A 26,079-nucleotide genomic window follows, 5' to 3' on the forward strand; every position below is an offset into this window, starting at 1 on the left:
ACAGGAAGGTATTGGTCTATCAGGCTCAGGACAGGAAGGTATTGGTCTATCAGGCCTAGGACAGGAAGGTATTGGTCTATCAGGCCCAGGACAGGAAGGTATTGGTCTATCAGGCTCAGGACAGGAAGGTATTGGTCTATCAGGCTCAGGACAGGAAGGTATTGGTCTATCAGGCTCAGGACAGGAAGGTATTGGTCTATCAGGCTCAGGACAGGAAGGTATTGGTCTATCAGGCCTAGGACAGGAAGGTATTGGTCTATCAGGCCCAGGACAGGAAGGTATTGGTCTATCAGGCTCAGGACAGGAAGGTATTGGTCTATCAGGCCTAGGACAGGAAGGTATTGGTCTATCAGGCCTAGGACAGGAAGGTATTGGTCTATCAGGCTCAGGACAGGAAGGTATTGGTCTATCAGGCTCAGGACAGGAAGGTATTGGTCTATCAGGCTCAGGACAGGAAGGTATTGGTCAGAGAAACTGTGACACAGGAAGAGGCAAACTAAGCACACGACTAGACAAAGACTGAACTGAGAACTGGACTTACACTAACTGAACTAATGGGGAGATGAGGTGCAGGTGGAGAAACAGGAGAACAGACATGGAGCTGATGCAGGGGAAGGCAGGGTACGGCTGAAGAGACTGATAACAGGGCAGGTGGGTTTCTGTTATAAAATTGGTATTTCCAAGACAAATTCAATTCAACAGGCAGTTTAAAAATAATCATAACATAATAACAAAAAACAATAATAATAATGTATTCTATATTATACAACTGTTTTATAGGCTGAGTAGTGAGCTCAGGCTGGATCATTATTAATACATAAGAATACTGTGTTTAGAGCTGTAAATACAGTATATAGTGTAGGTAACCTTTATTTTACAGTTGGAGGAGTTGAAGACATCCTGTACCTGAGATGGAGGTCTGGCACTCAGGGGAGAGTGAGGCCTGGCAGGATTCATGTATCACTTCGCCCTCTTCCTCCTCTTCATCGTCAAGGTTAATCTCAGTGATGATCTCTGGGCTGAGATGGGACAGCAACATCATGCTCTTCCTCTTCAGAGAGCGGTTCTGGCGGTTCAGCTGCAGGGAGGAGAGACAGAGAGATACAGAAGAGGAAATACAAATGTCAGTGTCAAGAATACCATGAGAATGGATCAATGGCACTGTAAAAAAATTGTTTAAAAGTGTAAGGGTATTTTATATTTCTCAAAATGAAATAACGTTTTCAATGAATGCTTTACACATTCCCTGCAAAATAAAACTTTGAGCCTTACAGGTGTCCAGAAAATTGATATTTAAGTAAGTCTCACACTAAATAATTAAAACTGTAAGCTCCAAACGTGCCAAACCATTTTCTATTCACTAGCCATTGGTACCATGATCAGCAGACATGTTGATATTGCAGTTACACATCTGGAACCACTGGCAAAGGTACAGATTCAAGCACTAACCCAAATTCACACATTAGTCTTTGACCGCATTAGTAACTAATGATGTTTTATAACTAAGTTTGGGTACAAAGACCATGCCTCATACCCCCCCCCCCCCCTCCCACCCCCCACCCCCATTTCAGCATAAGAACTACTTAAGTCACATCTTAACCACTCTTCCCCCCTTCGTCGCAATAAATCTTTAAACTCATCCGAGTTGGCGTGGTCTCTGTTAGTGAAAGAAGCGTTGTAGCCTACCATTCACCTCCCTGCAAAAACTTGGTTAATATAGAGATGCATATAAAAATAACATACAATATTTCAAGTTTTATGGAAAATGAACATTAAAGTCTATCTTTTTATTAATAATAATAATAATAATAATAATAACAATATATTTTATTTGTAATGCACTTTACATGAAAAAAAAACAAATCTCAAAATGTGATTGATTGCACAGATAGTATCACATATTATTTAATTACAGTTCGTATTTCATATATTGTATTTTGTTCTGAAATCTTGAAATTATATAGAGTAAAAAGAAATTAGATGGCTGGACTAATTAACACAGTTAATTGCTTAAAGATGAAATGACAATCTGAAATCTGTTGTACATGATTAACCAGCAACTTTATAAGAAGGAGACTTCTTGAATGGAAAATAATTTTAAAGATAATTAGCTCATCAATAGCTACAGTCATACAACCATAGCTACAGTACAAAGCCATGACAATAACACTTAAATGTAAATATGTGTAGTTTTACTTAAGAGAATGAATACACTCACCAAACCTCAACACAAGATTATACGGAGCATCCATAGAAACAACCTCATGCACATTTTATGACATTAAACGTGTATTCTCTAAAAGATGACATGAATCCAACAAAAACTGACAGAGCTCGCATTTTTACGGCACCCTCATTTTTCAAATTCTGCAGAGAGTGGCATGTGTGCTTTGTATTAAGCTGGTGAAAAATGGGCAAAGAAATAAGGTAGCAGAGCGACAGACAGATGGGGCAGATGAGATGTTGTTCTGATTTCCTTTTTTCTTTGGCCCTGCAATCAGTCATAATGGCAGGACGCATGCAAAAGCAATGATAAGGTGTGAAAAAAACAGACATCATTAGAGGAGAACAAGCAGACGAAGAAAGAGGCAGTGAATATCTCTCCTTTTAGATGTAATCACAGTTTTTCTGATGTGACATGTATTTGCATTTTGCATTTCTGTGCATCGTGTTTTTCTGTGTGATTATCGCTTCCTGAATGTATTCTTATGTGGCATTTTGCTTTGAAATTCTTTGCAAATTGACCAGTCTACACGAAGCATACATATACTAAAATTGCCACAATGGCCATTCCATTTCTAAAAGTTCAATCATCACGACAGCCATATGTATCAATTAAGTAATAAAACATGAATGAACCCTATGGGAACGAGATGGATGCCAATTATGCATGGTTTTCTTGATGTCATCTGAAGGAAGAAAAGTGCCTGCAGACGGAAAAAAAAGAAGGGAGAGAAATAGAAAGAGCGAGCCATAAAAGAAACATTTATTAATGGCACCCTGGTGGGAGCAGATTGCAGCAATTCCATCTTTTGATGATGCCCTTCAGACTGCATCTTTTTTTTCTGAAATGCAATCAACAATACATAACATGGACTCACATTCTTTTGATAATAATCTACAATTGGCGAGAGATGTACGTATAAAATTACATACTCAGATAAATCAAGGCTGGCATAGCATCAGGCTAGCGCTCTGCGGAGGTCACTATTACAAAGTCACAGCCCCTTCATCTTACCTTTTGATCAAATATCAACACAAAAACATTAAGCATCGTAACCGCATTCTGATTTGACTGGTTGCAAATTGCTAACACCTTCTGGGCCCTTTTTAATTCTAACTGTGGAGGAGTTAAGAAATTGCTCTGAACTTTACCTTCTTTTCAAACCCGGCCTTGGCAATATTTGGTATGCAAAAATTATCATCATTGGTTACAAAGAAATGTAATACAGAGTTAGATTTGTGTGTCCTCCTCTGGGAACACCTCCTCATTTATGTGGGGGTTTGATTTAAATGTAAATGAGTGGTAAACTGATGTTAACACCTTCACAGTGTAGGAATAGTGTGTTCAAAAAAGGTCAGCAGTGTTCAAAAAGGTAATGTATCCTGTTCCTACCTAAATTTTCACAGTACTTAAATATATCTGTTGCTTTTAACTGAAGTAATTTATTAGTTGATGTATGGATATTTTATTGTGATTGTTAATCAAGGACTACCTGCCTGTCTGCTATGATTCTGAGCCTTTCTGATTTCTAGTTATTGACACTGTTTTATATTAAGGATAAAGATGAGGGGACTACAGACAATAAATAAAGCTTGATAAAGAAGCAATCTTTCTAAATTCAGATGAAAGTGACTGTTCACTGGCCCGATATATTATGTCCTTTGTGAAGCCAGTTCTTGCAGTTGGTCAGTAGGAAAGGAAATCTCTCTCCTATATTTCAAGGCAATTGGTTTGGTGTGATCAGCTGTTACATATTCACTTTGTGCAAACCCTGTAATCTTCAAACCTGCATCCATAGAGTACAGTAACAAATTGGAATGACAATCAGTATTTGTTTGTTTTTTAAAAACATATATTTTGAAGCAATAGCCACAAAAGGATTGTCTTCCCCAACTGGAAATAGACAGATGATATATTCATTGTACATTGTATTATTCATCTATTAGTTAGGAGGAGAACGCAATGTTCAGATCCCACAGATTTATACTATGTCTGTGCACAAGTCCAGCTCTCTCTTTCCTATTATTGTGAATCTTGAAACAATTCTTTATTCACACGGGTCTGTGAAAGAGGTGATGATGGACTTGTGCTCGGTGAATGCTCGACATGTGATTAGGATTTAGGAGTTTACCTTTATGTGCTTTTATATGTAATCATAAATGTATGCATTGTTACAGAAAGTGTGTTTCCAGTTGCCATCACTTATCTGCATTCAACTGAACCAACATGACAGCTACTAAGAAAAACATACAATATGATGATGAATAACTTGATGATAATCTACATGTTAGTAAGTAAGATAAAGGAAACATTGAGTGTTGCTTGTCTTTGTCATATTGTATTGGTGATAAGGTGGAAGCAGACTTCATTCTCAACAGTTCAGCTGCTACAGAAATAACACAGAGTGATAGGGTTAGCAAATCATATGTCATGCCAGCACAAATGGCAGACTGATTAACCCTGAATAACACTATAATCATGTACTGTATACAGGGATATCAATCTATTCCCTGGAAACATTATATGACTCATACCTGGGATATTTGGATGCAGGTGTACATGCCTATCTTGTTACAGGGTGTCTTCCTTCATGAGTGGATCAAGTGGGAAAAGTTTTGTTTCACCTAAAAGCACCACTGAATCCCCGAAACGCAACAGTGGACTGTTTGGCTTCAATTGAGTATGGCTGTATGCTCAGCAGTGAAAACAACCTGTTACAACTTACTGAATCTTCTGGCCAGCTAAGCCCAGGGCACCCAGAGTCAGACACTTTTTTTCCCCGGATGGTTCACATGTGCAGAATTTGACTGCATTATATGACTACTGCAGACATTAGTAGTAGTAGTAGTAGTAGTAGTAGCAGTAGTGATTTATTTTAGTCCTTAACTATTTTACAAAAATAATGCACATAGAAATAAAACAATCGGGCATTAGATCAAAAGGAAAACAAAAAATATTATTAAAAAAATACATACATACATTATTGATTACATTTCACTCTGGTTGTAAAAAATGTCTCAATTTAAATATTTTAATCAGTTTCACTCTGAATCACAATGATCAAAAACTCACTGAAATGCTAATTGTCACTGTTCAGAAAAAAGTGACTTCATATTTAAAATATCTATCAATATATATATATTAAAGGTTTGAAGGGTAAAGGTTAAAATTATTTGCAATGCGGTGAGAGAACTGATGAACAAAGCAGTTAAACTACTAAATCACTGGTTGTCCTAGTCCACTCTGACACTTTAATAATATTAATATATTAATATTTTTGATGTGTATATAGTTTTCTTATGTACAGGGAGTATTTCAACAAGTCAACACTGTCATTTACACTGAGTCGTTTTTCTTTGGCCCAAACTGGCTTTGTGAAGGCAATGAAGAATGAATGGTCAACTATAAAGTACTCAGTATTGCTATCTATGGTCTTTCTCAGCTTACATTATAAATAAGTAGAAAAAGCATAAATATCAGTATCATTTCTGTCCTTGCTATACAAGTGTGGTTCGCAGCAGTGGTGGAAATATAGCCGGTGCAGCTGCAGCAGGGCCTGTGGTCTGCAGGGCTCTTCACAGCACTGAAGTGAAGGACCCCGACAATGAAAACAGTCAAATGTACGGACGGACGCCACAAATTTTGTCTCTGTATACAGAGAAATATAGATGGACCAATCAAATGATTTATCTTCAAATAATCTAACTTCTGTATATCATTTTAACTACATTTCCAATTACATGCCATTAGCCAACATAATGCCATTATTTTTGTGGGGAAGGCATTTCAGATTGGCTACTGTGCCTGTTATCTGTTATAATTTGTTGGTTGACTCAAGTCAGTACTTGCGTAACATATAATTATTATTGTAAAATATGACAGATAAATATGATATGTTTGTTCAGCAATACATTTGGTTCTCTGGCCCACATTCTTATAATCATTTTAATGTTGTTTGTTATTGCCACTAATCCTAACAACCTTTATGGACCGGTAATTGATATTACTACACTGAACTCTTATGGCCTCACACACACACACACACACACACACACACACACACACACACACACACACACACACACACACACACACACACACACACACACACACACACACACACACACTCCAGGTGGGAAGTGTCAGTCAAAAGAGAGAGTTTTTTGGACATCTCAGCAGTTAGCCAAGTGATTGTTGAACCAGTTGTATTGATCAACAACTAAGTCAACCTACCTATGTACCTTTGTACCTCATGGTCATTTGGGGCAGAAGAAATTACTTACTTGTCACCCTTGTAAGATGGGGGATGAAAAACAAGCCAATGGAAAAAAAGCCTATAGAAAGCTACGAATAAAAGGCCTAAAAGTCGACCTTCACCATAATTCTCCCTCAGCCTCCCACTGCCCAAAATCTGGTCCGACCAGGTGGACTGTGAGGGCTTTTGTCCAGAAATTGAATGAGAAATGATTACAGTGATAAGCTCAGCACCAGTGGACTCTGAAATCACTATGTGCCAGGCTCCCCCGCTCTCAATCACAACTCACATTTTAGCAAGGACTCCAAAAAAAAAAAAAAAGTGTGCTCTGAATCAAAAGAATCCAATGCAATTTAGACACTAAGATATGGGGGACAGAAGCAGAACTGGAGGACCACAGAGTGCTTTTGATTGCGACATACAAATTGAATGTGTCGAAGTGACAGTCCCTGTAATACACTGACCAGAATGTCATCTTTAATGGCTGATTTGATGCTGTAATAATTATTTTACAAATGTTATTCTGAATCAACAGATGTTAAAATGGTGATTATATTTATTCCTCCCTTATTTTTATTTGTGGAAATGATTTGTTTGACTATTAAATGTCAGAAACATGGAAATAACACAGATGGTTTGACAGGATGCTGGTTCATTGTCTTTGAGTGGTAGAAGTATGGTAGACAGTATTTTTCTCGTACCTTGGAGGCCAGGACTTCAGCATTTTCTCTACACGTCCTCTCGATCTCCAGGTCCTCCTGAATGGCGCTGACCTCCTCGATGACCATCTGAGAAACTACAGAAAAAAAGAGAATACAGAAATGAGTGGACTATACCCTCTAAATTTTATATCTTGGTGTGTGGGCTGTTCCATCGAAAAGTTGATGATGTGGTCAAACGCCAGACACAAGCTGTGTCAAATATCTGACAGTCTTAGAAATGTAAGACCAAATTCTAACAATGTAACTGTTGCTGTTATGTCTACAAACCAACTTATCTGAACAGTGTAAGCGCCCTTACACACACTGACCTGCTAGATTATAATGTACACATTAGGGCTGGGAAATAAATCAATATTATATCGATATCGTGATATTTTATTGATATCATCTTAGATTTTGGATATAATAGCATAATCGGTGTAATTATCTGAACTTCAGACAGTTTTATTATCTGCCTTTATTCCACATTACTGATGATTATTTATCAAAAATCTCATTGCAAAAATATTTTGTGAAAGCACCAATGGTCATCCCCACAATATCGTCAAAATATCGATATCGAGTTAGTTGGTTAAAAAATATTGTGATATTTGTTCTGTCTATAACGCCAGACCTGGTACACATAGAGAAAACAAAATCTTACCATCATGATGGTTACACTGTTTAGTTACTATTTGATCTGTTTTAAAGCCATGTTGATTTATTTTAGTCATTTTAGAAGCTGTAGTTTGTGATGCTGTTGGACTTTTTGGGGAAATACTACAAGGTGTTTCTAATATGTTGTTTATCCCATTTATATGAACTAGGGTCAACTCATTTGGAAACATCACATTTGGCCTATCTAAACACCATTAACCAGCAGCACATGAAATTCTACTGAAACACTCATGTCAATATCAACTTAAAATGTGAACTCATGGCCATTCAACCTGATACCATGGTGTTTCTAAATGAGTGGGTGAATGCCTATACGGTCTCATTTCAATGTTAATTGTAAGATTGTCATAACACTTGACACAGTGTTATATTTCTGCATTCTGTTGTGTAGCCTCAATGCTGTGTGACTGTGTCATTATCATATGAATTCAAAAGGAAGTGAACTAATCAGTATATCTTTTATTCAGCTAGTTTTCTCCACCTTTTATTTGCATCAGTCAGGGCCAATGTATATTAAGTCTATACTGAATACATGCAAGGAAGAAATTCAGAGCATCAGACTATGAATAATAATGTAGAGAGTATGTGGGTTGTAAAGAATGATACGTGTGACGCTGCACTTAACCCAGGGTGAAAGGAAACATTAGCCTTTAAGCCGCTGACAGTATAACAAAGAAGGCTGTTCAATCAAGGAAATATAGGGACTGAATTACAACACATTTATAAAGACCATGTGATAGAGACCATGTGTGAAAGTCATAAAACACCATGACAAGAAGCAAATGTTTGCCAACTGCTATTACCAAGGTGGAGAACCAACTGTCAGGCTTGAATCTTACATGCTACATTGATATACTACATGGCTAACATTGCAACGCTAATATTTAGCATTATGAAATGTTGCCCATGTCTGGAAGAGCAGTCAATTTATGATTGTGCTGATGGGCAATTGACATGTCTGCCTATGCAGACACTAATGCTGTATGCATGTCCGCACTACACTACACTGCACTACACTATACTACACTGAACTATGCTACACTACACTGAACTACACTACACTTCACTGTCAGTCTTGAATTTTACATACTACATGGATATACTACATGGCTAACATTGCAAAGCTAATATTTAGCATGATGAAAATGTTGCCCATGTCTGGAAGAGCAGTCAAAATGTATGATTGTGTTGATGGACAATGGACATGTCTGCCTATGCAGACACTAATGCTGTGTGCATGTCCGCACTACACTACACTACATTACACTCAGTGGTGGACGAAGTACACAGACCACGTACTTGAGTAGAAGTTGAGATACCTAGTGTAAAATATTACTCCAGTAAAAGTGAAAGTGCTCCCTTTAAATGTCGACTTGAGTAAAAGTATAAAAGTACTTGGCTTCAAATGTACTTACGTATCAAAAGTAAAAGTAATTTGGTGTAATGTAGTTCCAATGTCTTGGTATGTCCTTTATACACTCAATCAAGTCATTTAAGGTTAAAAAGCCCACTAACACCACCCTGAAAACAAAATGTTTTCCATTTGTGATATCTGGTATTGATATCTTTTGAAATTATCATAAGCACATCATACTAAATGGAAATCACCTGATTAGGAATTAATAGGGAGGGGGAAAACCACACTAGACACATATTTCTTTAACTTCCATGTGTTGGCAGGGCAGGCTACTGGACAGCGAAACTTTGTCAAATGAATGCTAATAGAGATATGGATGGAGGAGAAGGCAAGTTGGGACAAGTAGCCAGGTAGGGGGCCGGGCCAAAACTGCTCGACACACGATGTGTTCTGATTGGTACACTTGCGGTGCACGTTCATTTGGACCTGTCACAGCAGCTGGTCATGCATGCATGTTGTGGAAAGGAACATTGAAAGGAACGACAGGTTTTTGGAAAGTAGTTGAGTAAAAAGTAAGATTTTCCTCTTCCAAATGTAGTTGAGTCAAAGTATAAAGTCTCACAAAACAATGATACTCAAGTAAAGTACAGATCCGCTAAAAAGTTACTTAAGTACAGTAACGAATTACTTGTACTTCGTTACTGTCCACCACTGATTACACTACACTGAACTACACTGAATTGCACTACACTGAACTATGCTACACTACACTGAACTATGCTACACTACACTACACTACACTACACTATACTGAACTATGCTACACTGAACTATGCTACACTACACTACACTACACTACACTATACTGAACTATGCTACACTGAACTACACTACACTGAACTATGCTACACTACACTACACTACACTATACTGAACTATGCTACACTGAACTACACTACACTGAACTATGCTACACTGGACTACACTACACTGGACTACACTACACTGAACTATGCTACACTGAACTACACTACACTGAAGTACACTGAACTACACTACACTGAACTATGCTACACTGAACTATGCTACACTGAACTACACTACACTGCACTATGCTACACTGGACTACACTACACTGCACTATGCTACACTGGACTACACTACACTGCACTATGCTACACTGGACTACACTACACTAAACTACACTGAACTATGCTACACTGAAATACACTACACTGAACTATGCTACACTGGACTACACCACACTGAACTATGCTACACTGAACTACACCCCGAAATACACTACACTGAACTATGCTACACTAAACTGAACTATGCTACACTACACTGAACTATGCTACTCTGAACTACACTACTCTGAACTACACTGAACTACACTACACTGAACTATGCTACACTGAACTACACTACACTGAACTACACTACACTGAACTATGCTACACTGAACTACACTACACTGAACTACACTACACTGAACTACACTACACTGAACTATGCTACACTGAACTACACTACACTGAACTATGCTACACTACACTGAACTACACTACACTGAACTACGCTACACTGAACTATGCTACACTGAACTACACTACACTGAACTACACTACACTGAACTATGCTACAATGAACTACACTACACTGAACTATGCTACACTGAACTATGCTACACTGAACTACACTACACTGAACTATGCTTCACTGAACTACACTACACTGAACTACACTACACTGAACTATACTACACTGAACTACACTACACTGAACTACACTACACTGAACTACACTACACTGAACTATGCTACACTGAACTACACTACACTGAACTATGCTACACTGGACTACACTACACTGAACTATGCTACACTGAACTACACTACACTGAAGTACACTGAACTACACTACACTGAACTACACTACACTAAACTACACTGAACTATGCTACACTGAACTATGCTACACTGAACTACACTACACTGAACTATGCTACACTGGACTACACTACACTAAACTACACTGAACTATGCTACACTGAAATACACTACACTGAACTATGCTACACTGGACTACACCACACTGAACTATGCTACACTGAACTACACTACACTGAACTACACCCCGAAATACACTACACTGAACTATGCTACACTAAACTGAACTATGCTACACTACACTGAACTATGCTACTCTGAACTACACTACACTGAACTACACTGAACTACACTACACTGAACTATGCTACACTGAACTACACTACACTGAACTACACTACACTGAACTATGCTACACTGAACTACACTACACTGAACTACACTACACTGAACTATGCTACACTGAACTACACTACACTGAACTATGCTACACTACACTGAACTACACTACACTGAACTACACTACACTGAACTACGCTACACTGAACTATGCTACACTGAACTACACTACACTGAACTACACTACACTGAACTATGCTACACTGAACTATGCTACACTGAACTACACTACACTGAACTACGCTACACTGAACTACACTACACTGAACTATGCTACACTGAACTATGCTACACTGAACTACACTACACTGAACTATGCTTCACTGAACTACACTACACTGAACTACACTACACTGAACTATACTACACTGAACTACACTACACTGAACTACACTACACTGAACTACGCTACACTGAACTACACTACACTGAACTACACTACACTGATCTACGCTACACTGAACTACACTACACTGAACTATGCTACACTGAACTATGCTACACTGAACTATGCTACACTGAACTACACTACACTGAACTACACTACACTGAACTATGCTTCACTGAACTACACTACACTGAACTACACTACACTGAACTATGCTACACTGAACTATGCTACACTGAACTACACTACACTGAACTATGCTACACTGAACTACACTACACTGAACTATGCTACACTGAACTATGCTACACTGAACTACACTACACTGAACTATGCTTCACTGAACTACACTACACTGAACTACACTACACTGAACTACGCTACACTGAACTACACTACACTGAACTATGCTACACTGAACTATGCTACACTGAACTACACTACACTGAACTACACTACACTGAAGTATGCTACACTGAACTATGCTTCACTGAACTACACTACACTGAACTACACCGAAATATCAATCAATCAATCAATCTTTATTTGTATAGCGCCAAATCACAACAAAGTCATCTCAAGGCACTTTACACATAGAGCAGGTTCTAAACCAAACTCTTCAGGTTTTAACATTAAAGAGACCCAACATTCCCACATGAGTGGAAATACACTACACTGAACTATGCTACACTACACTGAACTATGCTACACTGAACTACACTACACTGAACTATGCTACACTGAACTAAGCTACACTGAACTATACTACACTGAACTACACTACACTGAACTATACTACACTGAACTACACTACACTGAACTACACTACACTGAACTACACTACACTGAACTACACCGAAATACACTACACTGAACTATGCTACACTGAACTACACTACACTAAACTACGCTGAACTACACTACACTGAACTATACTACACTGAACTACACTACACAACACTATACTGAACTTCACTACACTACACTGAACTACACTAAACTACACTTCTACACTACACTAAACTACACTGAGCTACACTGAGCTACACTAAACTACACAACACTAAACTACACTGAACTACACTACACTAAACTACACTACACTACACTAAACTACACTTAACTACACTAAACCAAGCTAAACTGAAATAAACTAGCTCTGTTTCAGCCTCCACTAACTGAGAAAAATATTTGTCTCTTAAGCTGCTAAAGGCTTACGTTATTGTTTGGTCCTGAGCAGATAGTGTTCAGTGGGTTTATCCGAGCTTTCTCACTGGAAATAGTCTGCTGCTGCAGGAAACAAGGTTGACGTGGGTGAAGTTCATGTGTCGAAAACCAAACCAATAAACTAAACAAGGCTAAAAACATGTAGAGCTGAGGGGAACAGCACCGTCTGTGATAATTCTCATAATGAGGGACACCTTTTACATTCCACACTCTTTTTTTTAATATTATTTTTCTGGCTTTTATGCCTTCATTTGACAAACAATGTAGGGTATCAGTTGGAGAGACTTATAGCATGTAATGCCACAACAAGATTTTGACATAAAAAATATTCATTCATTACTACTACCAAGGTGGTCAAAAAAAGAAAAAAATCAGATAAAATTCCAAATCACAAACCATAATGTTGTTTAAGCTGCAATCACACCTCAGTACAAAAAGAACGCCCCTAAAGAATGCCCTGCCACTTAACTAATTAAACATTGTGGCTGAGCGAGGGCGAAATTAAGCATTAGTGCCATTGCTGCGGGCAATTCCTTCCCCCCAGTGACACCTAATTAGGACCTTGATGAACGCCAGCGCTGGGCGATATCCACGTTCCTCTAGCTCCCTCCACATCAGTCATTCAATAGCACTTAGCTGCCAGTTTTCATCCTCGGCCTCTTCTCCATTCCTCTCTGCCTGCCACACCCAGCAACCCTACGAAAGGACGCCTTGAACTAAATGACATGTTAATTATAATTACTGGTAGCCATGGTAAATAAACAGCGGTGGAAGTGTTGAAAGTGTATGAGCGCGAGTCAACGGGGGGGCTCTGACACGTCAGAATTGGCAGTCTTAATTGTAAGTTTCGGCCTCCCCATCATCATCACTCCATCTTTTTTCTCCCCTCTTTTTTGTGCCTGTCTTTTTTCATCCTCCTCTCAGGAAAGACAGTGATTACCCCTGTGCCGACGTGCTGCATAATGGTATCAGCGCCGCCAGCGGAGCAGTGAATTAAATTGTATCTGCAGCCACTGTGAAGCCTTGATGAGGGGGGCAGATGCCTTTGTGGTGTTATCATTATAACACAATGGTCATGTTGTCATCAACCTTGCCATCGCCAATTGAAAAGGCATGATTGTGTGTTGGGGGCTTTTTCTCTCGTCCTCCCACTACCCCCCCAACCAACCCTGCCACCCCACCCCCAGTCGCTTCGTTGTGAATAGGAGCAATTTTCTAAGAGCTATGAAATCACGTAATAGGTCCTAATATGCAGCTGCTTGGCACAGTGAGGCAGCCTCTATTAATGCGGAAGTCAAACACAATATGTGTTTTGGCTGGAGAATCGCTGAATACACTAGCACGGGCCAGATTTATTCAGATGAAAATCCACACAACTGTCACCATCACAAAGACAAACTATTTGCTCCATCTTTTGACATGTGGTGCCCTATTTCAAATTCTGTCTTCACTAAAGTGGTCATAGCAAAGCATTCAACCTGTAAGGAAAATCATTTTGGAAAATTGAATGGTGGGCCAAAACATTTGAAACACATTTGTAGTGTTGGGAAACAGATTTGTGATGAAAGCTGGAGCAGCAATAGTGCTTTTCCAATGTTATTATTTGGCTCCTGGTTCACATGTTTGTGCAGCTGCTATAATTTTCAAAACATTATACATTCATATTAACGCAACATATGATCTCTTTGTTGTTGTTACAAATGACATCATATGTGCTGTAGATGTGTAGAAAGTAAAACGTTTCTCTAAAGAATGTATCTTCTTAACCTTCTTAGTGCCATATTTTGACTAGGGCCGATGCTGATATCGATATTAGGGAGTAAAACAATTCTGATATTGATGTATCGGCCGATACATATAGAATATAAACATGAATACACATTCTTTTACAATGATCCATCAAATGTGGGAATCACTTATGGCAAAGATATATAATGAAGACATTTTAAAATTTAGGAATAAACCTTATTGAATGAAGTAAACTTCACTGAGAATTGAATAATTATCAATGACTATAAACAAAAAAACAGCAAAACCATGTTCGTATATATCAAACTTGAATTAAGAAGAATCAAATATATATAAAATGCTGCCTATATAACTTTAAATAATTTTTTAAAATGTTGACACATATCGGACAACATACAGTCATGTGAAAAAATTAGGACACCCTGTTAAACATTCAGTTCTTTATTAAGAAATGTTCACATATCAATGTCTAATCTCGTTGATATTTATCTCTGGAAAAGAAAGTTATTCAATTGCAGATACAACAAAAAATAACCTTGTTTTACTCATTAAACAAAAGATAACAAAAATATGTATTCTAATTGAGGAAAAAGTTAGGACACCCTACCCCCTAATAGCTAGTGTTACCCCCTTTGGCTGAAATAACTTCAATGAGACGCTTCTTGTAGCCATCTACCAGTCTCTGACATCGGTCTGAGGAAATTTTGTCCCACTCCTCAACACAGAATTCTTTCAGCTGTGAGATGTTTGAGGGGTTTCTTGCATGTACAGCCCGTTTCAAGTCACCCCACAGCATCTCAATGGGATTAAGATCTGGGCTTTGACTCGGCCATTCCAGGACTCTCCATTTCTTACTTTTCAGCCAGTCCTTGGTGGATTTACTGGTATGTTTTGGGTCATTGTCATGTTGCAGGGTCCAGTTCCGCTTCAGCTTTAATTTTTTTTTACAGATGGTCTCACATGTTCCTCAAGCACCCTCTGATACACAGTAGAATTCATAGTGGATTCTATGATGGTGAGTCAGCCACGTCCTGCTACAGCAAAGCATCCCCAAACCATGACACTTCCACCTCCATGCTTCACAGTTGGTATGAGGTTCTTTTCCTGGAATGCTGTATTTGTTTTTTTTTATCAACAGTAGCAAGAGTGTGCTGTAGGTCCCGTGATGACATTTTAGGGTTTTTAGTGATTTCTTTAAGCATCTTGCGATCTGCTCTCGGGGTGAACTTGCTTGGACGGCCAGACCTGGGCATGTTAGCAGTTGTTTTGAATGTCCTCCATTTGTAGATTATTTTCCGGACAGTGGAATGGCTGATTTCAAATTGTTTTGAGATCTTTTTAAATCCCTTACCAGACTCATAAGCTGCTACAATCTTCTTTCTGAAGGCCTCAGACAGTTCTTTCGATCTCACCATGGTGCTCACTCTCATTTCAACACACAGGGGCACACCAAACTAAATGTTTGAGGTTTAAATAGGGCAAGCCTCCTTCAAAATGCTGATTAACAATGTTCTGATCATTTGCACTTAATGTGATACACCTGTGTGTGATTTTAGCCATTTTAAGTGGGAATGAATGTGGGGGTGTCCTAATTTATTCCTCACCATAAATTGCATTTTTTTCAAATTACATTTTACAGAAAGCTTTAAAAAGTATTTTCTTCAGTTTTAATTGTTTAGTTATATTACTTGAATGTGACAGTATTGTTAAAATTGATGTTAAATATCAATATGTCCAAATATGTTAAAAAACACACATGCTTTCTTAGGGTGTCCTAATTTTTTCACATGACTGTATATGCAAATGCTGATATATGTGTGATCGGCCAATATCGGCTGATAATATCAGCAGATTGATATATCTGTCAGGCTCTAATTTTGACATCAAAGGAATATTAACTTTAACTCTAAATATCTGATTAAAATCTGCTTATAATCTGCTCAAGTCAAATGTTATGTTAAAAGTCACATACAAAAAACTGGCCAAATACTGGCAAAAAAAGTCTAAGTCACTTACTAAACTGAATTTATATCAGATTTTCATGTTTCATCTTCCAGTGGTTTCTTGACATTTGATCAGATTTTTGGTAAATATTGATTGTGATAAAAATGTCTTTAGTGTCATATTGAGTTATGGAACCAAATAATGAGCATTAAAAGTCTAACAGACAGTGGACATTATTTTTTGTGATAGTGCAAGCAGCGGACAACAGTTTGGTATTTTCCTAACCTAGAATGATGCTTTTGCTGTCTGTGTCTGTATTTCAGTGCTGATACACAGGTGGGAGGAGAGGAACAAACAGGTGGGAGGTTCATTCAAATGAGGCGGCAATCTTAAGACAGCGGGACAGATATGATTATAAATCTGCAGCTGTCTGTTTGAGTGCTCTGCCAAAAAGGCACTGCCATTGAGTACATCTGTCCACTGTGTTTACTTTGATTAAATCACATGCAGACGACACACACACACACACACACACACACACACACACGCACACACACGCACACACACGCACACACACGCACACACACGCACACACACGCACACCCTGATCGTTCTGGTCAGTTATAACTTTTTGTTGTGCCTGTTTATGCAGGTCTCATCAATTCTGATCATTGTCTCTTTGTCACCTTTCGGCAGAAATGTTGCTGTTGATGGTCTGGTTGATGATTTTGACATGAGGTTTGATATACATTAAAGTCTTGGAGATAGAGCTGTTCTGAACTGATCTGATTGGCTGAGTTGAGCTCTAAATAGAGGCTATCCAAAGCTGATGTAACATTAAACTGAAGCATGATGAAAAAGTCAGATTGGAACAGAGGAGGCAGCTGATATGTAATCAAGTGAACACCCACATCTCTCAAGCTCTATTCCATCCACTTTGTCTCCAAACTCAGGCTGAGATACTCAGGTAATGTCAGTTGAGTAATTTTTTCAGACCTGACAAAGCTCCCCCAGAGTTGAGTGTAACCTTTTTTTAAAAAGTATTTATACAGATTGAGTGTCACTCCTTAGGCTAGTAAATTTACTTAAATGTCAAATTGGTGGAGTGCCCCTTAAAGCAATAGAATGTGGCAAAATTGACTACTTCATCAAATACATTTCTACAATATTTTAGTTACTTTGGATTTTCTCTTTTTTATGCATTTCATACTAAATTACCAGTGTCATATAATACCTGATGATAACAGTACTGGATGATGAAGTATATATGACTATGAGATAGTCACCAGAGAGTCTGCTGACTTTCTATGGTAATAAATGGCAAGCTCATCCATGTACAGTACAAAAACTAAGACTAATGACATTTTGATTATTATCTTGTGTTCCTTCTGTAAACCCTGAGGTTTAACAGCTAGTTTACAGTGACCGGCCACTTCATTAGTTACAACTGTGCAATCTAATTCAATCCAATACAACAACTCTGCTATAAATTCTACTTCTTTCAAGTTTATGCATTTTCCATTGTCAACATTGTCAAAAAAGTGATAATTTAACTTTATGTTTATTAATGAGGTGATACTAAGTGGTAGTGGTGGTGTACTGTGGTGCATGACATTGACTGGTCTTAATGGAGTGGACAAAATATTAGGAACAGCATCCAATATAATGCACCCTAATACACCACCAGTATTAACTTCATAAAAGTAGAATTTATATCAAGAGTTGTTGTATTGGATTGAATTAGAGTGCACAGATGAACCTAATGAAGAGGTCAGTGAGTGCATATGCTTTTTTGTACATTTCTTTCAACCAATACTTTTATCCCTATTATCAAAGCATGCTCAGTTTGGATGTATTATGAGACCTGGATACTATGTAGATGATGCCCAATGAAAGTTCATCCAGTGTATAAGATGATTTATTCCCCCCTCTTATCCTACATTGTGAGGCTTGTTGCAGATATTGGACACACAGGGTTGCAGAGCTACAGTTGACCAGTAGGGGCTGTTCAACACTGTACAGTATATAACCATATGTTAATAGAAGCATGGGTTAGAGCTTGTTAATAGAATCACATGTCTTGATCTCACTCTTTGGATGTGTGTAGACCCAGGAGAGATAAACGTACCTTGCTGGAACTCATTGAGCCTCTTGATGGCCTCGTCTCTCTCCTCCTCCAGCCTCTTGCACTTATGTAGGAGAGACATACAGAAAAGCTTTAACACAGGACTGTTGCTGTTTTAATCAACCTTCAAACTGTCTGCCCATACAACTGCACAACTCTTACAACACTTCATCTAATATAATGAACACATGTTAAATGATACTGAGAGATAAATTGGGCTTGGAGCTAGATGAAGGGCAGGTGATGAAACATGGTTATTGTGTCCAAATTGGCCGTGATGTTTCCTGATAACGTGACTGATGGAAATCATGGAAATGTTGTTGTTGGATTTCATTGAAAGGTGTTGTATTGTACGAGATAAATGACACCATCAAGCAATCAGCACACATTAAGCACTGTGTACCTTTATTTAGCTGTTGTCACTTTCAAAATGAGCCAGTCCAGAGAAAAGTGCAAAAGCTTTTAATAATAGCGTTTAATAGTCACTGCACGTGCCTTTTCCTATCTCTGTGTTATCAATAATTATTACTATTTGGTAAGGCTTTTTTAAAAATCTAGCTTTAAAGTTTATCCAGATATCTGCATACAATTAGCGTCATGATTAAAATAGAACATAGATATCAGGGTTGGGTCAAACAATACCTCTATTATTATCTGATTACACGGGGGAGTTTAGACTTCTTTTCCTACAAACCTTTCTTTTGGTGCTAACTGAGCATTAACAGCAACTGGTTATACAGTTAAAAGGCTCTGCTCTTCCAGGGGGGTTTAAAAGAACTGAAGCAACAACAAGAATTCTGTGAAAAAACTACTGTCACCTTAATAAACATTAGAGCCCGACCGATATATCGCTCAGCTGATATTGGCCTATCACAGATATATCAGTATCAGCATGTTTTCCGATATCTGCTGATATTAAGTTATAGGAAGCATTTAATGTGTATTTGATCATTTTTCTTAATTCAAGTTAAATATATTTACATGTTCTTTTCTCTTATTTAGTTAGTTTAGTTACTTCTAGTTATTTATAAATGATTCAATTCTCAGTGTAGTTCACTGTTTCAGTGTATTGATGTCATCTTATACAATTTATTGTCAAAATGTAAACTGTCATGCCTTCATTACATTTCTTTGTCACAGGTGTTTGATAACTACATTTAAGGGATCAATGCAAAAATGTATGTTTATGTATATATTCTTTACATGTAAAAAGACAATGACATATCGATATAGGATTTTTTTTACTCCTTAATATCAGTATTGGCATTGGCCCGAAAAATCATATAATAATAAACAAACATGGTCATTAAATCTTTGTTAAATCAACAATTCAGATAAATATATCACATGGGCAGAGTAATAGTGACAAGTATGATATGATAGGATGTAAACATGAATGCAATAAGCCAATATAAATGCTAATTATTTGCTCGGCCTGAACTAAAACTATACATGGCATAAGTTTTGTGTCAACATGAAGCAGCAGTAAAACAACCTCATTTAAATGAAATATCCAATCACAGAATAAATATAGTGTACCAAATCTGACAAGACATTTAATGCCAGCATGACAGTTTATGATACTGCAGCAAACACATCTTCTGGTGATTTGGTTCTGAAACAGTATTTAGGCTTTGTACCCAGTCTTTACATGTTCCACTATTTAGGGTTTCTATAAGGTGTTAGAGTTTGGACCAGTGCTAACAGCAAGGCATTAAAATGAATTCCTTCCCATTCAATTCAGTTCAATTCAGTTCAAAATACAAAATACATAAAACCACATACAATGAGACACATAAAAGACTCTATGGATAAAAAAAGAGAATATAAAAATGGCAGTAAGAAATATAGATGCAGTAGTAAATATAGGAATAGACATGGTAAATATTGTAGACAAACTCAAAGTCACTGTCATGCTACTTCCTCCACTGTTCCTAACACAGTCGCTAGAGGTCCTCATCAGAACAACTACACTAGTATAATTACTATATGACATTCATAGCAGTCAAAGATGTCAAAGAGCTTGGTATTAACTCTCCATATTGTCAGACATACCTCATTAGTTGCTGTCTCATGCTTCTTTTGCAGGCCTTCATACTCCTGTATAGCTGTGGGAAGTAAAGGATGCCAGTAAGCCATCTTCATAAGAAATCACAATTAACCAAATGTCAGTGAAGATCACAGAAGTCACACCTTCCTGTTAAAAATATCTCCAGCATGTGATAACGCCTCATCCAAGTGACTACTGCGGCTTGTCTCCTTTGTGTCAGCTGACTGTTATAGCATGGAATTTAGTTACGCTCCTGTTGTGTTAACATTTGCTTTTGGGGTGTAACTGCAATAGTAACAGCAAGTGGCTTCTATAATCAATGATCATTAATGAAGATAATCTGATGGATACATGTGGTGATGCTTGAAGTCAGAAACACACGCTTCTACTTACTTATACACTTAGACATTTGCTTTTATTCAACGCAAATGTCTCAGAAGTAAAATATTGATTTTAAGGAAAGCTTTAGCAATCAGTCTTCTACTGTATGTTTGTTCCAGAACTTCATTCAACTTTCTTTGGTAGTTATGAGTCCTTGGGATTGGAGATTCAAAAGAGGCAAGGTCTGTCATTAATTTGAACTATTCAGAAAAATCTGGTTTTGTCTGGCTCTTTCAATGATGTAGAACAGTCACTGAAGTGGCAATACATCCTGCCAGAAATAGTCCACATTTTTTGTTTAGTTATATCCACTGATAAGAGAGACCAGCATTTTAATAAACACAGCTGGGGAGATTGTGACATTGGTCTATGCAACCACTCTCTGATATTTTTAATTACTTTGTTTCCAAAAAAGGAGAAACAAAAGAACATTCACACACTAAATGAAGTACCTGTCTCATCTCTACTACTTCTCATGACATTCAGGAAACTGACTCACAAAGCCTTTTTTCTAGCATTGAGGGGAAACTGTGAATCAAAGGTTCTTTAAAGGAACAGTCTGATATTTTGGGAGACACTGGTTAGTAAGAATACACTCCAGTATGGTCAGTATGGTCCAGAAATAACTGAAAATGAGGGGAATCCCTGTGCATTTACTCTACTCTGAATGTCTAAATTTCATGGTAATGGACTCAAACCACAGCCTCATGGTGGCATCAGAGGAAAAAATAGGGCATTACTAAACTCATTGTGATACATCTTCTTCTTCTACTATAAACATCGTGCAAAATGTTCCAGTTCAACCAGATGTTTCTTTTAAGGTTTTAATTGGGCAAGCAAAACTTTTAAACACTCTTATTGGGATTTATCCACTGGAGATAATAAATGTGTATGCAAAATTGCATGACTTGGCTTGTGATGATTTCAAAACTTACATTTTTCAGTAATATTGACTAAACTAAACCCCAATATCAGCTAATATGAAAGGGGCTCTAGAATGTCTAGTTTTAATATCTTCATTATATCAGTTATGTCCTTTTAAAAGCATATTTCTGTATTCATTTGTGTTTTATTACTACATATTATAGTAATACTGAAGAGTAAGCTTCTGTACAATGAATGGAGGAAAAGAAGAAGGGGGCATAAAGAGTCCCAGAAGTTCATTTTTGCCCTTGGGCCACCCAGCAGCTTAGTCTAGACCTGCTGTGCACACAGCCCAAAATCAAGTTCCTTGCATGGTGTGCCAAAATCAGGGGCCAGAAGGGCTAATAACAGAGTTGTGAATTATGCATTGTTTAATCAAATTATTCTATATTCCATTCCAAATCCATTCTTACACTCACTACAGTCATCCTCTTTTTCTCCGCTTCTTGTATGATTCTGCAGTTACAAAATACTATATATTTCCAGTGTTGGGGAGTAACTAGTTACATGTAACAGCGTTATGTAATTTAATAACAAAATAATTGTAACTATTACAGTTACTGATGAAAATGTTGATGATTACAAAGGAGGGTTACACCTTTAAGATTTTACTCAGGAGAGTTTTTGCCTCATTTTTTAACATTTAACATGTTAATCAATATATATATTGCTGTTATTAATTCTTTCAGATCAATATTTTTTTTATTTTGTAAATAAATCATGATGTTGGCTTAAATGGTCACAGTACCAATGAAGTCCAACCCAGACTTTTGACTTTTTCATCAAATATCTTTATTTTATATTCTAAAATCTACATGATCTAATGAATACATTTACAAATGAGAGATACATGTTGCTTTATAAGAAATGATCTCTCTTATAAATCATGTCAGTATCCATGAAAAACAGCTGAACTTAGATTTTGGTGTTTAATGGGAACACTTTCCCTAACAGCTGAAAACATTGGTTAGAACATTAGAAAAGTCATCACATGTAATAAGTTACATTACTAACTACTACATTACTAAATAGACTAACTAGTAATCTGTAATCTATTACATTTCCAAAGTAATCTTCCCTGTTTATTTCATACATACATCCCTGAATGAATGAATGAATGAGTGAATGAAGTCAAAATTCACTCAGATTGAACTGTGTTCTCTGAGTCAATGTTCCCACTTCCACACAGACATGAATAAGAAGTAAAGCTGCACCATCAGAAGAAGTAAAGGCACAGTGTGAGTAAATCCTGCTGCTGTTTGGACTTTGGCCCTGCAAACAAAAACCTTTGAATCTGGGAAAGTAAAGAACACCTGCAGAACTCACTGAGGTTGTTGACTATCAAAGTGAGTTTAAAATGACTATGCTCTATGTAACAAACTGCTTCTCTACATAGTGACAGGTGATACAGATCAGGTGATGCAGGTGATTAAACCTCCAGCGTCTATAAAGATAAGATATCAAACCACTGGAGGTGGTAAATAATATGGGGAAATGTTTATATTAAAGTCAAATATGGCTTCGTGTGTGACTTGTATGCTTCCACTGTATCCCCCTCTAACCCCACCCTGAAGAAAAACACACCTTAAACAGTTTATGTAAGTCATAGTCGACCACTAACCAGTCAAACAGTCCAATGTTGCACCGCATGATTTTTATGGCTCGCATTTCAAACGTTAATGTTAGCATGTGTTATAATACAGCAGCAGGTGTAACTATATGACATAAACATTTATTATTTCCAAAGAAAGCTTACCTCGGTCTGACAACTGTGTGACCAGAGTGATTTTCTCCAGCTCCTCTGCAGCCATGGCGACTAATTGTCCAAAGTTCAACCGGAAGTGCTGATTCGAGGCGCACCTGTCCGAGCGCGAGCTACGAGCAAACAGGTGCATTATCACGAGCCCTGCTTATCTGTTGCGTCCACAACACAATGTATAGTAGTATATTAAATATGGTGAATGCAACACCATGTCTATGTGTGACAAACCAATCACACAATATATAACACATCATAAAAATGAAAAGATAAATAAAATATATAACACATCATTTAATATTTCATCAGGTTATTGTTAGTTTACAACAGCAGTCTAACAAGTGACACACTGCACCTGAAGATGCAGGAATGAAATGACTATTTACCATATATCACATAAACAATATTTACATACAAAACATCGTTCTTGGAAGAAAAAAAAGAAAAAAGATCCACCTCTGATCACATTTCATACTGTTTGTTTTGTTTTTTTCTGGGAGTGAAATTGACTTGACTACAAGAAACAAGAAAAAATGAAAGAATTTCAGCATTGAATTTACATCTTGACCAACAGTAGGCCTATGTGAAACAAAATAGTCTGAGCTCAAAGCTCCATTGACCTGCTTAATAAATACTGTAAATGGATCCATATTGTTCCCATCAAACTGTGCTCTTATCAGGCTGTAAAAAGGAGAAGTAAAAGAGTTTTGGTAGTAAGTGATGTGTACAGTCTAATCAGATTACGTGGTGTGGTTGGTAAAAGGAAAAACTTGTCCCCTCATTGTCACACCAAACTCCCTTCAAAAATATATCAATTTAAAGCAAATTTGAGCAATGACAAACATATTCAACTTTAATGAGATTACATATGACATTTTACATGTTGCTAAATGGTGTTGATTAATTCAGGTATGATACTGTGATCAAAGAGCTGACTGGCTGAGGATGCTGGGAAACTTTATATGAAGAATAACTGTTGCAGATGTATAGATGATAAATGTATAGAGCTGAGACAATAGAGACAAGTATTCTCATTTCATTTAATTTATTCATGGACACATAAACTCACAAAACCATCATGGTTGCACAACAAATAATTAGTTTCTGTAGACAGTGGGAATGTTTAATATACTCTTATATACCTGTATACTTTTTAGCAACACAAATCAAACAACAGAACATTAATATTGTAAACATCCACTGTATTCTTTCCAGAGTATGAAGAGGAAGCAAGAGGGACCGCAACAGGGGAAGAAAGAGTCAAAGCCAACAAAAAATACTGCAGTTGCCTTTTCAAGAATTCATGTGGGTGGACAAAATAACAGGAACACCCTGGGAGGTAAATACCAATTTGCTGATGTTAATAATGTTTAGTTTGTGAAATTGCAGGTTTGTAATGTTGTTCAGCAAAAACACTTTTAGTTTAGAAAATGACAATCAATTAGAATCAACACTTCAGACAGTCTCAATAAAAAAAACATGATCTTTCAACAAACTGGTACTGACTGCAGGGATACTGTCTTTTGTAAGTTTTGTCAACCCTCATATCTATACACAGCTTTCTTCAGTTTGAATCCTCTTGTTTTGGTGGGTATGGATATTACATAGTATTTTCTTTTTAAAAAAGAAGAAGAAGAGGGAGTTCCAGCAGTAACACCTCAATAAATAAGGACTGATCTATCATTTTCAGGATATGTTCACTTTTTTTGCAATCAAGGGTAGATTACAACCACAGACACTTTCCACACACAATTTCTGGACACAGATACGCTACAGTACATCTACAGAAGGGGGGGGGGGGTCATTGCCCTGTTCTAGTTCAGAGTAGGGAGAGAGGAGGGGGGGCTAAGGTGAATGATGGGAGAAGAGGATGAATTGATGGTAAAGAACAGTGGAAAAAGAGGGGAGGTGAAGAAGAATCAACATCAGTCAAGAGATACAAGGGCTGCGATGGAAGAAAAGAGGGAGGAAACGAGAAGGAGGGTGGTGGGTAGGAAGGTGAGCTTTAAGAACAAGAGCATCCCTT

At 37.5% G+C, this 26,079-nt stretch overlaps 2 protein-coding genes across 2 annotated transcripts in view; both read right to left on the minus strand.

The window, feature by feature from the left end:
* shtn1 (shootin 1) overlaps positions 1-24,189 on the minus strand; it is a 43,346-nt gene extending 19,157 nt beyond the window's left edge. Inside the window, exons 1-5 of the mRNA XM_053332672.1 lie at positions 24,051-24,189; positions 20,995-21,047; positions 18,943-19,003; positions 7,181-7,275; positions 907-1,078 (exon numbers count right to left, since the gene is read on the minus strand). Coding sequence (XP_053188647.1) covers positions 907-1,078; positions 7,181-7,275; positions 18,943-19,003; positions 20,995-21,047; positions 24,051-24,189 — 520 coding nt within the window. The remainder of the gene's footprint in view (positions 1-906; positions 1,079-7,180; positions 7,276-18,942; positions 19,004-20,994; positions 21,048-24,050) is intronic.
* An 892-nt stretch (positions 24,190-25,081) lies between these two features.
* Positions 25,082-26,079, minus strand: part of atp6v1ba (ATPase, H+ transporting, lysosomal, V1 subunit B, member a) — a 50,746-nt gene continuing 49,748 nt past the window's right edge. The window contains exon 14 of the mRNA XM_053332904.1: positions 25,082-26,079. This exon is cut by the window's right edge and continues 151 nt beyond it. The gene's annotated coding sequence lies outside the window, so the exon portion shown is untranslated.

This window comes from Scomber japonicus, chromosome 14 (assembly GCF_027409825.1).
Source record: "Scomber japonicus isolate fScoJap1 chromosome 14, fScoJap1.pri, whole genome shotgun sequence".
Taxonomy (NCBI): domain Eukaryota; kingdom Metazoa; phylum Chordata; class Actinopteri; order Scombriformes; family Scombridae; genus Scomber; species Scomber japonicus.